The 16,072-nt window shown below is 48.0% G+C and overlaps 1 protein-coding gene across 1 annotated transcript in view; it reads left to right on the top strand.

Moving 5' to 3' along the window:
- The window catches only part of ME1 (malic enzyme 1), a 460,205-nt gene extending 445,192 nt beyond the window's left edge, over nt 1–15,013 (top strand). Inside the window, exons 13-14 of the mRNA XM_063441145.1 lie at nt 10,991–11,089; nt 14,837–15,013. Coding sequence (XP_063297215.1) covers nt 10,991–11,089; nt 14,837–15,004 — 267 coding nt within the window. The 3' untranslated portion in view covers nt 15,005–15,013. The remainder of the gene's footprint in view (nt 1–10,990; nt 11,090–14,836) is intronic.
- The last annotated feature ends 1,059 nt before the right edge of the window (nt 15,014–16,072 follow it).

The following is a 16,072-nucleotide window of genomic DNA, read 5'->3' as shown; positions in this document are numbered from 1 at the left end:
CGTAATGGCGGCCGGCGGGACAGCGGAAAGAGGGACTGCGGCACCTCCAGTGGACCATGCGGCTGCGGATGGGTTCACCCACGCGGCCAGTGGGCAACGGACTGAGCGTCCCGGTGAGTCAACCTCCAGCGGTATCACTGAGGGGCAAGGTGGGAATACTAGTCGGGTTACTACTGCACCAGCGGTCCGCCAGGCAGTGCGGGGAGACCAGGCCAGCAAGGGATCCGAAGGGGCGGCCGGAGGGAGGGCCAGGACTGAGAGCAGTAGACTAGGAGTAGAGGATAGCGGAGCGGGTCGGGCGGCTCAGAGGGTCTCTGGAGCTAGGAAAGCGACAGGCGGCCTATCCTTAGGGGCTAGGGCAGAGTCAGACGGGGCGGCCGGTGGGGGGCCAGGCGCAGCGGCTGTGGGAGAGCCTGTGGTGTCAGCACGATACCGGGGAACTAGAGATGGCAGTATAGAGCGGGGGGGCCCATCCGGCTGCCCTCAGGTACGGCCTAGTGAAAAGGAAGCGGCCGCAAAGGGCCGGGGCGGCCAGCGGCGCAGCAGCAGCGCCAGGTGCAGCAGTGACAGGAGCTGGTCGGGAGGACGGGACAGCAGGGACAGGAGCCATTCACGGCTAGGCCGCAGTGAGTCCAGGTTCAGCGTCAGAGAGAGGAGAAGGAGGTCCAGGTCAGAGGAGGGGAGGCGGAGCAGAAGGCACAGTGGATCGAGATCTTCAGAGAGGAGCTTCAGGGAGCAGCGACGGGGAGAGCTCAGCAAGGGAGGTCGGAAAGAGCAGTGGAGAGGATCCAGGGCAGTCGGAGAAGAGCGTAGGGAGGAAGGGCGGGTAGGGAGCTACTCGGGCAGACTACCCAGGATGTCTTCTCCTTACAGGTCGCGGAGTAACTCACCAGCGGTTCCGAGGAGGGACCAGGCGGGCAGGAGTCGGCGTCTACTGGGAGCTCCAGTGTCAGAAATGGCGGATGGAGGGACAGCAACCCCGCGGCCTGCGGCGGCCAGGGGCATCAGCGGTGAGTCTACCTCTACACCACACCCGGGGACATTCCTACATTGTTTGAAATCATTTATAGATTCGTGGTCAGAGGATAGGGAGCCACTTAGGTTCGATAGGGTTTGGTCAGCAGGTGAAGGCAGTGGGTCGGGGTTGGTGGGGGTATCCTCAGGAGTGACAGGTGGTACTAGGGAGGAAACGCGTCCCACTGATAAGCCTGACGGATCATCGGTGGGGGACGGGGTACTCGACGTGACGGGGGGGGACATTACGGAGGCAGCACGTCAGAATGTACATGTGTCCTTCGCGGGGCCGTTGGGTTGCCATTTGAAAGGGGAGGTGAAAGAGAAGATTGCGAAAGGGGAATTCGTGGAAATATTTTCCCTTCTTCCCCTGGAGGAATTCTTAGATTTAAAAGAGGAGGACAAAAAAGACGCCAAGAAGGAGGAGGAGGAGAAAAGGCGGAGGTATCGCAAGATACCGAAAACCTTCGGCAATTGGCTGCGAGCCTTTTGCATTTTGGCCAGTGTTATTGGGGAGAAGCGGCCGGAGTGCTGCTCCCAGTTGTTTTGTTACTTGGACGGAATCGGGGACGCATACCGCACCTATGGAGGGTTGGCATGGTGGAGGTATGACGAGCAGTTCCGCCAGCGACTGGCGGCCAACCCTTCCATGCGCTGGGACCAAATGGACCTGCCGCTTTGGATGCGGTTAATGATGGCGCAAAAGAGTGCGCCCTTTCCAGGGACTGCCGGCACCGCTCCCGGGGGGGCGGTGGCGGCAGGTCAAAAGAAAGGTGCCTGCTGGGCCTTCAACGAAGGACAGTGTAAGTGGGGATCCGCGTGTAGATTCCGGCACGAATGCTCAGGGTGCGGCGGGAACCACGGGGTCAACAGGTGCTTCAAGAAAGGTAAGTCGGCCACAGGGGGAGGAGCAGCGGGAGCGGCCGCTCCCACAGCTCCCGCTGGGGGTGTCACCAGTGAAGGTAGGCGCGATGTTGCCTTGGCTAAGGCAATACGCTGATCAGGACGTGGCAGAATTCCTTCGGGCGGGATTTGCCGAGGGTTTCAAAATTCCCTTCAAAGCCACGGGGCCGGGGGCACCTTGGGAGAACCTCAGGTCGGTCAGGGAACACCCGGGGGTTGTGCGGGAGAAGTTGGCCAAGGAGGTGCAAGCTGGGAGGATGGCAGGGCCATTTCCGGCTCCGCCCTTGGCGAATTTGAGGTTGTCACCATTGGGGGTGGTTCCCAAGAAGGAAGAGGGAAAGTTTCGTCTGATTCATCATTTATCGCACCCGAAAGGGTCTTCGGTGAATGATGACATCGACGCCGACCTATGCTCGGTCTCCTACACGTCATTCGACAAAGCCGTCGAGCTGGTTAGGAGAGCGGGGCGTGGGGCGCTGATGGCCAAGGTGGACGTGGAGGCGGCTTTTCGGCTGCTGCCCATACACCCGGACTGTCACCACCTGTTGGGGTGTCACTTTGAGGGTGCAATCTTCGTGGACTTGTGTCTGCCTATGGGTTGTTCCATCTCTTGTGCTTACTTCGAGAGGTTTAGTACCTTCTTGGAATGGGTGGTGCGCACGGAATCGGCCGGGGGTGCTGTAGTGCACTACCTGGATGATTTTCTGTGTGTCGGCCCACGGGACTCGGAGCGGTGTGCTCAGGTACTGAAAGTTTTTCAGCGGGTGGCGCATACCTTTGGGGTGCCGTTGGCGGGGGACAAGACGGTGGGCCCCACCACGTGCCTTAGCTTCTTGGGTCTCGAAATTGATTCGGAGCTCGGGGAATGCAGGCTGCCTAGGGATAAGCTGCGGCATCTGCGACAGCTAGTGGACGTGGTCAAGGGGGCAAGGAAGGTGACCTTGCGGGGGCTCCAGTCCCTCGTGGGGAGCCTTAATTTTGCGTGCAGGGTGATCCCCATGGGGAGGATATTTTGCCGGAGGTTGGCGCAGGCAACGAGTGGGGTGCGGCGGCCGTCGCACTACATTCGGGTGTCGGCCGAGATGAAGGACGATTTGGGGGTTTGGGAACAGTTTTTGGGCAACTTTAACGGGACAGTGTTCTTTCGGGAACCGACGGTGTCGTCGGCAGCAATGAAGTTGTTTACGGACGCTTCCGGCAGTGTTGGTTTTGGGGCCTACTTGGCAGGTAAGTGGTGCGCGGAGGCGTGGCCGGAACCGTGGAAGGTGAGTCCTCTGATTAAGAACTTGGCGTTCTTGGAGTTGTTTCCCATCGTTGTAGCGGTGGTACTCTGGGGTACGGAGTTGGCTGACAAAAAGGTGGTATTCTACTCCGATAACATGGCGGTAGTGCAAGCGATCAATAGCTTGACCGCCTCGTCGCCCCCGGTAGTACGCCTGCTTAGACAATTAGTACTTAGTTGTATGTCATTCAACATAGTGTTCAGGGCTAGGCACATCCCGGGGCTCCAGAACGTGGTGGCTGACTCACTGTCTCGTTTTCAGTGGGAACGCTTCCGGGAGGCTGCGCCGGACGCGCTGGCCCAGGGTCAGGAGTGCCCGGGTGTGATGTGGCAACTCGGGACGGCCTGCTTGGAGACTGTGTGAGGAGGTCACTGGCGCCGAGCACGTGGGCGTCCTACGTAAAGGTTTGGAAACTGCGGGACGAGACGGTGGCTCAGGTGAGTAGCGCCCCTACGGAGGGGCAACGCTTGGATGCACTTTTGTGGTTACTCTGTCGACTGTTCGCGGCTCAGGCGTCGCCTGCCATGGTGGATAGGCATCTCTCTGCCTTGGCTTTCCTGTTTAAGTTCAATGGCTGGGTTGATGATACCAAACACTTCCTGGTCCGTCAGGCAGTGAAGGGATTCAAGAGGGGGAAGAAAACGGTAGACTCGCGTAGACCAGTGTCCTTTGAATTGTTGCGGGAGCTGGTGGGCGTTCTTCCGGGTATTTGCAGCTCCTCATTTGAGGTGTCGTTGTTCACGGTGGCATTTGTGTGGGCTTTTTTCGGGGCTTTTCGGATCGGGGAGTTGGTGAGCGCAAACAAGAAGGGCCTTGGGGGTCTTCAGCTCACAGATGTGGAGGTTCGCGAGGACAGGGTGCGAATTCAGTTACGCCGTTCGAAGACGGACATTTTTGGCAAAGGTTGCGCAGTTGTGTTGTTCGGGTTGCCTGGGTCAGGGGTGTGCCCAGTCGAAAAGGGGTCGGAGTACCGGGCATTGCGCCCGGGGGGTGATGGTTGCTTCTTGGTGCACCAGGATGGCTCGGCCCTGTCGCGCTTCCAGTTCGCGAGGGTGTTTAGGATGGGGGTAAGTAAGCTGGGCCTAGAGCCAGGGCAATTTGGGACTCACTCCTTTAGAATTGGGGCGGCAACTGAGGCCGCACGGCTGGGACTGGGGGACGAGAGGATTAAACGCATAGGGAGGTGGGAATCCTTGCGTTTTAGATCATACGTTAGACCAGATAGGCTGGTGTGAGCAGGGCGATGGGATGCTGTGATGGAAGTGGAATCCATCTGTTTGGTATTAACGTGTTTTTCTTTGCAGGATGGAAAGTGTGGATCTGGGGCCACTCGTATGTCTATTGGGCTCAGAAGAGGGCTGCTGTTCGGAGAAGTGGAGCACAGCTGGGTTTTACTCAAGGAGAAGTGTCGATTTCTTGGTTTGGCTTTAGGGGGTTTAGCTGGCAAAGCCTTAGTAGTTTGTTGTTTAGCAGGTTGGCCGGGGGGTCTGCTCCGGACATAGTTTTATTACACGGGGGTGGGAATGATTTGGGTCTGATTCCGCAAAGGGAGTTGGTTAGACGGATGAAGAGAGACGTGGATCGGCTGTTGGACCTGGTCCCTGGCGTGGTGGTAGTGTGGTCGGAAATGGTCCCCCGTTTCACGTGGCGGCACGCCAGGGATCCAGCTGCAGTGGCTCGATGCAGGGGCAAGGTTAACAGGGCAATGGCGAGTTTTGTGCGGCGAGTGGGGGGTATTGTAGTTCGGCATAGGGAACTGGAGGACATGCTTCCGGGCTATTTTAGGAGAGACGGGGTGCACTTGTCAGACGTGGGTTGTGACTTGCTCAATCTAGGCTTTCAGGAAGGGATTAGCTTGGCCCTGTTTCAGGGTGGTGGGGGGCGCACATGTCCTTAAGGGATCAAGTCATGTGCTATGGCGGAACAGGGCGTGTTAAAGCCAGGAGTTAGATGGAATTGGGAATGGACAGGCCAAGGCCTAGGCTGGAGTAGGCCAGATGGATTAGATGTTGGTAGGTTCAAGCTCTTCGGTGGCTACGAACCTAGGGGGTAGGGGTGTCTGGGTACACCCCTACAGTTAACAGATGGTTTTGGGGCCTCTCTGGTAGGCCGTGTGTTTCTGGTTATATGTTAAGTGAATGTTAATTATTGTTCAAAAGATAGGGTCATTGTCAGGGGTATTGTACGGGGGGATAGTAATATAATGTTAGATGGACAATGACCCTAAATTGTTAATTTATTTATTTACATATTTAATAATTAATAAAGCTGTGGACGTTATAATCCAACAGATAAATTCGGTGTCAGTGTTTTATTTAAGGTAAACTAAAATGGCACCTGCCGAATAACGACGGTGCATATGTCATGAAGCCCATGGAACAGTGAAACAGGGGAGTGGGCCTTGACAAGGCCAGGAAGTAGGCAGGTGGAAAGGTTTGGGATGTTCAGGGCGGGGCTAAGTAGGGGAGGAGTCAGGTAGTGTAAATAGGCGGCCATCTTAAGTGAGGAGCCAGTTAATCTGAATTGCACTGACCTGTCACTTGTCCCACCCTCCCTCCCTATAGTTGAGTTTGATCCCGTTTGGTCACAGCGGCGGGAACAGGGCGTGTTAAAGCCAGGAGTTAGATGGAATTGGGAATGGACAGGCCAAGGCCTAGGCTGGAGTAGGCCAGATGGATTAGATGTTGGTAGGTTCAAGCTCTTCGGTGGCTACGAACCTAGGGGGTAGGGGTGTCTGGGTACACCCCTACAGTTAACAGATGGTTTTGGGGCCTCTCTGGTAGGCCGTGTGTTTCTGGTTATATGTTAAGTGAATGTTAATTATTGTTCAAAAGATAGGGTCATTGTCAGGGGTATTGTACGGGGGGATAGTAATATAATGTTAGATGGACAATGACCCTAAATTGTTAATTTATTTATTTACATATTTAATAATTAATAAAGCTGTGGACGTTATAATCCAACAGATAAATTCGGTGTCAGTGTTTTATTTAAGGTAAACTAAAATGGCACCTGCCGAATAACGACGGTGCATATGTCAAGATGACCCAGTATTTAAGCCCATGTTCAAACACTTTAGTAGCATATGGAAGCAAGGAATATGAGTTGATGAAAACCTCAAAGTATACACAAACAATGTTTCCAATGGAGCATTAATACATAGGGTATAGAAAAAAATGGAAGAGACTGCAAATGACACTCAAGCTCTTTTTTCAAGTCAACATAGTGACCTAATATGATCAATATGTTCATCTCTACCAGTGCTTTCACATCTTTCAGTAGAGTCTACTCATGTTCAATGATGAGAGCGCTTAAATTCACGTTTTGCATTATACCAATATACGCAGTAATATGTAGAGCTGTATTCAGGAGTATTTAAACCTAGTAGATAGGTAGGATTATTCACCTAGAACAGTGATGGCGAACCTTTTTGAGCCCGAGTGCCCAAACCGCAATACATGCCAACTTTTTTTTCCTTAAAGTGCCAACACGGCAATTGCGCGTGTGTGTGGGGGGGGGTGCGTGTGTGTGTGTGGGGGGGTGCGTGTGTGTGTGTGGGGGGGGTGCATGTGTGTGTGTGGGGGAGGGGGGGTGCGTGTGTGTGGGTGTTGTATGTGTGTATGAGGGGTGCTGTGTGTGTGTGTATGAGGGGTGCTGTGTGTGTATGAGGGGTGCTGTGTGTGTGTATGAGGGGTGCTGTGTGTGTGTATGAGGGGTGCTGTGTGTGTGTGTGTATGAGGGGTGCTGTGTGTGTGTGTGGGGGGGGTGCTGTGTGTGTGTGTGGGGGGGGTGCTGTGTGTGTGTGTGGGGGGGGTGCTGTGTGTGTGTGGGGGTGCGCTGTGTGTGTGGGGGGGTGCTGTGTGTGTGTGTGTGAGGGGGGTGCTGTGTGTGTGGGGGGGTGCTGTGTGTGTTTGGGGGGGTGCTGTGTGTGTGTGAGGGGGTGCTGTGTGTGTTTGGGGGGGTGCTGTGTGTGAGGGGGTGCTGTGTGTGTGTGAGGGGGTGCTGTGTGTGTGTGTGAGGGGGGTGCTGTGTGTGTGTGAGGGGGTGCTGTGTGTGTGTGGGGGGGGTGCTGTGTGTGTGTGTGTGAGACGGGTGCTGTGGGGGGGTAGGGGTACTGCTGGGGGGGTAGGGGTACTGTGTGGGGGTAGGGATACTGCTGGCGGGGTATGGGTACTGCTGTGGGGGGTAGGGATACTGTGTGTGTGGGGTAGGGGTGCTGTGGGGGGGTAGGGGTACTGTGTGTGGGGGGAAGGGGTGCGGTGTGTGGGGGGGTAGGGGTACTGCTGGGGGTGGTAGGGGTACTGCTGGGGGTGGTAGGGGTACTGCGGGGGTAGGGGTACTGCTGGGGTGGTAGGGGTACTTCTGGGGGGGTAGGGTGCTGCTGGGGGGTTAGGGTGCTGCTGGGGGGTGGGGTGGTGCTGTGGGGGGTAGGGTGCTGCTGGGGGGGTAGGGTGCTGCTGTGGGGGGTAGGGTGCTGCTGGGGGGGTAGGGTGCTGCTGGGGGGGTAGGGTGGTGCTGGGGGGTAGGGGTGGTGCTGGGGAGATAGGGGTGGTGCTGGGGGGTAAGGGTACTTCTGGGGGGTAGGGGTGCTGTGGGGGGTAGGGTGCTGCTGTGGGGGTAGGGGTGGTGCTGGGGGGGTTAGGGGTGGTGCTGGGGAGATAGGGGTGGTGCTGGGGGGGTAAAGGTACTTCTGGGGGGGTAGGGGTGCTGTGGGGGGGTAGGGTGCTGCTGGGGGGGTGGGTGGTGCTGTGGGGGTAGGGGTGGTGCTGGGGGGTAGGGGTGGTGCTGGGGAGATAGGGGTGGTGCTGGGGAGATAGGGGTGGTGCTGGGGGGGTAAGGGTACTTCTGGGGGGGGGTAGGGGTGCTGTGTGTCAGTATCCCCCCCCCTCCCTCCTTCTTACCTTTAATGAAGTGGGGGGGGGGACACAGCCATCCCTGGTGGTCCGGTGGTGGTACCGTCATCCCTGGTGGTCATGTGGTGGTACCGTCATCCCTGGTGGTCCGGTGGTGGCAGGCAGTGCTTCCGTGTCGGGAGGCAGGGGGAGGGATCTGTGATGCTGATCCCCTGTCCTCCCGCGCGATGCTGTGTGGAGCGTTGCCATGGTAACACTCGGCAACGCTCCACACAGCATCGCGCGGGAGGAGAGGGGATCAGCATCACAGATCCCTCCCCTGCCTCCCGACACGGAAGCAGAGTAGGCGCCTGCCGTTTCGGGCAGGCTGGTGCCTACTCTGCAGTGATGGCGGACCTGTGGCCGCGTGCCCACAGAGAGGGCACGGCGTGCCACCTGTGGCACGCGTGCCATAGGTTCGCCATCACTGACCTAGAACAAAGAACTAATTTAGACAGATTGTGTGTATCTGTATACTCCACACCCACAAGAGAAAACAGGGGGGGAAACAAACACACACCAGCGTCTAACGTACCGTAAGGAGACTCCAGGGGTCTCAATGGGATTTAACCCCAGATATAAATACTATGAAAAGAGAAGAGAAATACAGACAGTCTTTGCAAAAAAGTCAATCCTAGACTATCTGTATAGCCTGGAAATAATGTATAGTACAGTAGCATAAGACATAAACTTGTTATCATATATTAGGCTAGAGCCTAAGAGATTTCTATAAAGTGTAATACGCTCAAAACTAATATTCCTTATGCCAGCTGCAAGGTAGGTATATATAAATAGGAAATCCAATGTATGGCATTATATAGTCTGATCACCCTTCCTATATAACAGCTTTATTCAAAAATTATATGGACTAAATAGGAAAGGGTCCAGTATGCTATATTCCAAATATTAGCGTCCTCAATGCAGTGTCTCACAGAAATCCTGTATCCAATAATTAAAAAGCCAGGTAGTAATGGTGTCTGCTGTAAATTATACAGGTACACAGCATAATGTATTATTACAATACATGGTAAATACCTTACACACAGCAGTACACCTTTTATATGGGAAATTATTCCAAACAGGATGTTGCTCCTAAAAAAATGGAGCTTCAGGGAGAAAGAGAGTAGAAGATATCAGAAAGTCAGTCTAAAATAGGCTGACTATAAAAATTACAAAGCCTCTCTCCCTGGTAAACTGACTAGACAGGCATAGGAATACAAAGAGAAAATAATAATAAGGAAAATTAGAATTAGGTGAAATTCATGGTGCTAAAGTGCCAATCAGTGCCCAGTGTCATTGTGAGGTGAATATGAACGTCCAACGCACGTTTCGGTGCTTAGAGAGTGCACCTTCGTCAGGGGCCAACTTACTACTAAAAATCCTACCTCTTAAATGCTCTATCGCCCTCCCTCCAGCCAATCGGTGTAGGGGGAGTGTAAATCCCCATGTGTTTCAGATGATGCGCCCGTCTTTGCCGTGTATCGGTTCCGGCCACGTGGTGTGCGTAACCACGTGGTCTACGTGAGGGCGGAGCTAGCTCGCGGGCTGTCAGAATCAAACAGCCTTGCGGGTAGCCGCTAGGGAACGCCCATAGATGTACTGTGGGCGTGTGTAGACTAGTAGGGTATTCAATATGCCGGATACCTTACGTCAGATGTGGGCGTGCTTAAGGTATCTCGGGCTGTCAATCATTGGTCTGGGACGGCTCCATGATTGAAGAGAGACTCTATTCTCTTTTCATAGGATTATTCACCTAGTGCTAAATAATCCTAATTTATGTATCAAAATATAGGCAAGATAGATAGCACATACCTGATGGGTAAGAATACCTGCTTCCACACACATGAAAATGTACATCATCTGCACAAATAATACCTATTGGATGATGTCCAACTATTCAGTGGTCTATTACTGAAATCTAGAGTAGCAGTGAGCATAATCACTAGTTAAAAATGTGTGACTGCATCTTAAACTCTTCAAAATATGTTTGTTAATCCTCTACATCGATAGTTCCCAAACCAGTCCTCACGCCTTCCTGCCAGTCCAGGATTTAGGGATTACCCAGTTGAGTCTAAAGTGATCCCTGGTTTGGGAACCACTGCTCTAGATTGTAAGCTTGTTCAAGCAGGGTTCTCCTTAACCTCTTGTTACTGTTATCATTTGTAATAGTTTGCCTAATTTGCTGTTATAGCCCCACATTAAAATTGTAAAGCGTTGCAGAATATGCTGGTGCTATAATAACAGCACTCTTGCATAAGGAATACAAACAGTTATTACAAAAGCTAAGTATAATTATCACTATTTAGACAGAATTGTATCTACAAAAACAGCATTTTACTTACCTTCTTTCCCTGGCGCACCATTCCTGCTAATGCATTAAGGGGCCAGCACGCATGCTCTACAAGTTGCCGTGCTTCATTAATCAGCATCTCCTTATAGAGATCCATTGATTTAATGCATCTTTGTGGGAAGCAGTAAGCATGTTCATGCATTTTAGTGGATGCGGAGTGACAACCACTAGAGATGTCCTTGGGCAGCAATCTAATTCTGCGTTTTTTTAGAAAAGGCAGTGTTTTGTTTATAGTGTTCAGGGAAAGGCTCTTTGCCCCAGAGCCACAACATTACTTTACAACATTACACGCTTTAATTCTACCTGACTCACTAGCAGATTTTGGCAAGTTCTCACTGATCCTCCAGTAAAGTCAAAATTGTCAATTATTATATATATATATATATATATATCTGTCAAAGAATAAGAAAGTCGCTGAGAAGCATGTGCTGAGCTTTGCACAAGCTGAGACTAACCTGTTAGTTTAGCACTTAATGAGTGGAAGAACGAAATAAAGGAAAATTAAAGTTCCAAAAATAACCCACATTTTTTATACTTTTGTTTTCAAGGTTATAGCTGAACAAGTTTCTGATAAACATCTGGACGAGGGTCGTCTGTACCCACCTTTGCAAACAATACAAGACGTCTCTGTTAAAATTGCTGTTAAGGTAAGAAAGGAAATTTGAAGTGGTTATGGTGCCTAGAGTCCGTGGGCACAGAGTCCTATATTGCTTCTAATCGATTTACTTGGCAGCCTGCAACCCGGCCTTTTTTTACCAGGGATTTGGTGTGCTAACTACATTCAGGCAATCAAGGCATTTAGCCAATGTGAGAGTGCTTAAACACATTTGTGCATGGATTGACCTGAGTGGTTGTCTTGTTTTTTGTGTAGTCTAGCCCAGCACTTAATTATTACCACGCTACCCTTGGCCCCTCTTGTCTCGCCCCACTGCCAACCAGTGCCGATTGGGCATGGGCGGTGCCTAACGAGTGGTGGTGGGAGCTGCATGAGGAGACAGAGCTTAGCCCTGCACACTCTGCCTATCTACAGAGCACCTGGGCGGTCCGCACACCCATGATCAGCTCTGAATGAGGATTAAGTATAGTATATGATCACTTAGTGCATAAGTCTGACACAACCCATATATACTAAATTTTTGGCTGTTCTCTAGCAATGTATCTTATGTATTCATAAGTGTGCACAGAACATTTCATTAGAGTGCGCACCCGGGAATTTTTAATTTTTAGAAGGTTTATATCTTTTTTAAATACTTAAAGTAACACACCCAACCCAATAATAACTTAAGTTCATTTAAGTTGTTATGGGAACAGGAGTGTTTAGATACAGTTTTAACTTCAGCGATTAAACTGCAAAGTTACATTGGGGCTCCAGCACACCGACAACACTGCCGCCTTGCTTCCTAATCCCCCTCCTGCTTCCACAATATGAGGAAGGTGTAACCAGGTAGCTGGTGGTAGGCTGAGAGCATTAGTTAATGCTCTAAGCCTAGCAGTAGTAGGTACTATTTCTCTCAGTGGGAGGCAAGTGACAGGGGGCACTGGGCATTTAAAGGAACCATTCTCAAACAGTTTAACTCCAAAGTCTGTGTTCCAGCGCAGAATCTCTCTGCCTCTCTGTTCTTTCTCAAAATCGGTAAACCAGAAGGCTCTTACAGAATCGAAAAGTAGCACCACTGATTGACTGATTGACTGAAAGCCATTAGAAACTCCCTATTGATCAAACTGGCTTTAAAAGAAACTTACGTTTTTCAAGCCAATTTTATAAATGAAGAGTCACTGATTATCTGACTGCTTTCAGTCAATCAATTACAATAAATAGTAAGACAAAAAAATAAATACAAAAGTGAAAACAGCACACACACATATTAATGAGAAAGTACATACAACTTGCCAGAGGATAATACCAGTGAGAATAATATCTTAAAAAGCGGATAAAGTAGAGGGGAATCTATATACTAAACATAGGAGGAGATATGTCAGTTTAAACATACATTTAGGTATCTGATAATCTAGCCGTACATGATAGCAGGCACTTTAGTCTGTAGGGGAATTGTTTGTTTTACATGTATAGCTTCTATATATGTTTCGAGATAACTACCTCTGAACTTGCAAACTATGCTTCCAGTGCTATCTCTAGCAACATTCAGTGCCTTCGCTATCTTTTTGGATGCTATTCTTTGTCTGTAAGAGGTAATGATCTCTTCTCTTAACGGGACCATTCTTTTGATTTTGCCATATTCTAACATGCAGTCAAATGTGACACTCAACAAACCCCTATCCAGGTCAGGTATTTCAAGTGTTACAACTCAAGCACACCTTGTGCAACTAATAAAACACCTGATTAGTTGCATCAGGTGTGTTTGAGACAACACCTGTTTTGCATATTTGTGCTATTGTAAGGGATTCTATTGAATAATTTTGAAACTGGAGAAGTCATTTCAGTTGCATTTTCAGTCGAATTTGGAAAAACCACTTGAAGCATTCATTGTGTTGAGTTATTTTAATTCCTTTTGTTTCATTTGTTCATTGCAAACAGCTGAAAGTCTGTAAATTTTGACAATAAATTCTGATATTCAATGGGGGTAGAATAATTTTGAGTACAACTGTAGCTAGTTTTAGAGTGGGTTAACAAGTCAATATAATGGAGGTTGATAGCAAGTCTGCTAAATGAGTGATATAAGATTTCTGGAGCACCAGGCGTTCATCTAAATGAAGCCCAACTTCATGTTATACTTGAGGGGACTCTTTTTCTATATCCCTTGTACCTTATTGAAGTTGATCATTTTGTAACAATTATGTTACATTTAGTTTCCCTATGAGGCTAGAATATATAAAGTATTTATTACGTGGAGTCACCAATATGTTTGTTTCTTGCTCTAGCAAATACTCCTAATATTTTATCTCTGACCCCACACTGTTTATACAACTACCTTCTTTTTATTGGTACCTGTATGTTATTTTATTTATTTAAATTGATTCTCTGTAGCTAGCTAGCTAGCTTTAACTATACTCCCCTTTACCTAGTTGTCTTTTAGGGCACTATAATAAAGTAGAGTTTGTTAGCAAGTATACTAAATGACATTTATTAACGTTTTGGCACATTGGGTATACAGGTAAATTAAGTTTAACTTCATGCTATATTTAGGGTATTTTCAATATATTTTCAGTTCCATATTGAGGCTTTCTTTGTATCAACTTTTGTTATCTTTAGTTTTCATATATTGATGGAATAAACAAAAGAGTTACTGTGTTACTATCTCAGGCTCATTGGCATGACTGTCTCATGCGCCAGTAAATGCTCCTACCTCTAATTGATTTTTGTGCATATATTGCTGACCGAGACATCCAAATGCTTTTTCAGCATGCCAAAGCAACCAGATGCCCTCTGCCAAAGGCAGCTTTGGTGATTGCTGTGAGACCCGGAACATACCAATCACAGCATGTACTATTTCAGGATGTATTGCATAAGACATCCAGTTGGCTCAGAGCTTTCATGCCACCAGCCAATGTCGCCACCATATCTATGTCAGTAGTTCAATGTGCATTTAAAACAATGGCAGTCCATGAATAGACCTCAACCCCCAAGACTACTAAATTGTGATTGCTATAGACATTTATTTCGGGGGGGGGGGGGGGGAGTTTGTTTGTCACGCCCTAGAACTCTTTTGCACTCTTTAGCCTCCTTTTTCTTTTTGCGTTTTCTCCAACATTTATCTTACACTATAAAAAGCAAACAATGTTCTTTGGACTATTAGCTACATTGGTTCATCATTTTGTACTACACAGATATCCTGGTCTTACTGTCTTTTATGAATCTTAAAATAAATGAATGACATGAATTCTCATATCCTAGATAGGGTAAAGGCACGTGACTGATGGTCTTCATTTCATTCCATTTTAGCACTGAATGAAATCTATGAGGTAAAAATGTCCACTTAATTTTCACTGCCTTATGCTATTAATGCACACATAATAATTCAAAAATTGTAAATTTAAACAGAAAGTGCCTACATTCCTTTAAGGTTTCTCTTGGTGCATTGTTTAGTTTCATTCCCCACCTGGAAGAATATCTTATCCAATTAACTCCCACACAACAAGTTCCGCTCTGCTGTCGGTATAAGGTTACAAAAAAAACCCAGTATACTATGTATCTATGGCCCAGCCCTCTATCGGAGGAGAAGAGAGGGCTCAATTTAAGTTGTGTGTCCAGAGTACAAACACCACATGTAGAACTTGGATAGAATTGGTAGCTTCTGGTAGGCTGAAGAATTGAAATATCCTGTAATTGACAGAATTTCAAGTTGAAACATTCCACTGACAGAGTAGCCCTTTAAATTTGTAATTATATACCATGAATCCACCATGTCATTAATCACATGACTCTATATTTGCAGATTGTAGAAAATGCATACAGAGATAACACTGCATCCGTGTTTCCTGAGCCTGAGGACAAGGAAGGTTTTGTCCGCTCTCAGATGTATACCACGGATTATGACCAGTTTGTGGTGGATTCCTACTCGTGGCCTCCTGAGGCAATAAAAGTGCAGACTGTCACTCTCTAAAGGTGAAGCCGGTGATGCAGAAAACTATGTTGAATTGAGTTGAATATACCCTCAGGGTTATTTACTAAAGTGAGAATGGCTGGAAAAATTGAAAGTGAATTTTAAATTGAATCCCAAAGCCGGAAGCATTGCAGACTTACATGGTTGATTAGGGTTTCAAAGTGAATTTCACATTTTAGGCCAATGTAGGAATTCTCGAAGCATTCTAGAAACATGATTTGAAGAATATTGAAGATTTGAAGAATATTTTTGCCTTAAATTTAAAATTCACATTGAATTCGACAATTCTCACTAGAGTAAATAACTCTTCCTGTGATTTATACACCAAAGTGAATATTTAACTTGTGTGGTCACATGGTAATAACTTTTATTGATGTTTGTATTTTAAAAGTTATATTTTTAATTCACGTTTCAAATAAAAACAAATTTTGTGCAGCACTTTGGGACGTATCGTTTTATTTTTTCATTTTATAATCAAATCAAGAGTGCGTTGCTATTCCGAGTATGCATGATGTTAGGACAATAAAGAGTTACTAATTACTAAAGAGAATGAAACGTTTTAATCATGCTATGATAAAGCCCATTGTACAGTGCTACGGAATTTGCTGGCGCTATATAAATAATAAAAAAATTATAATATTAATAATAAAGAAGTTGTATTGATTTGCATTAGAGATAAGTGACTCAAAGGGCATATGATGACAGACAAACATATACAGCGTAAATACAATCAGCTGTATAGTGTCCTGTTATCAACAGGACTGTAGTAAAGTAAAGAGGTCATGCAATAAGACACGTGATTGAGATCTATAAAATGAGTCTAAAAAATTTATTATTTTCAGGAAAAAATGTCTTCCCTTACATTCTCCTTATTCCTTATGGATACAGTAGTCATAATATAATTCTACCCTTTAAATTATTCCAGATCCCATTTTTCATAATGTCACTCTAGAAGTGTTTCTTTTTATTTTATTTTAAGGATAATGTTGATAGCTCTGACAGCTAATTTCAGGGTTCACCACTCTGCATGACAAAGCTGTCATGTTCAGAAACTGAAATTGCCTATGC

The sequence above is a fragment of the Pelobates fuscus genome, chromosome 2 (assembly GCF_036172605.1).
Source record: "Pelobates fuscus isolate aPelFus1 chromosome 2, aPelFus1.pri, whole genome shotgun sequence".
In the NCBI taxonomy this organism is placed as follows: domain Eukaryota; kingdom Metazoa; phylum Chordata; class Amphibia; order Anura; family Pelobatidae; genus Pelobates; species Pelobates fuscus.
Note: the sequence above shows the minus strand (reverse complement) of the source record. Positions and strands in the feature narration are given on the sequence as shown.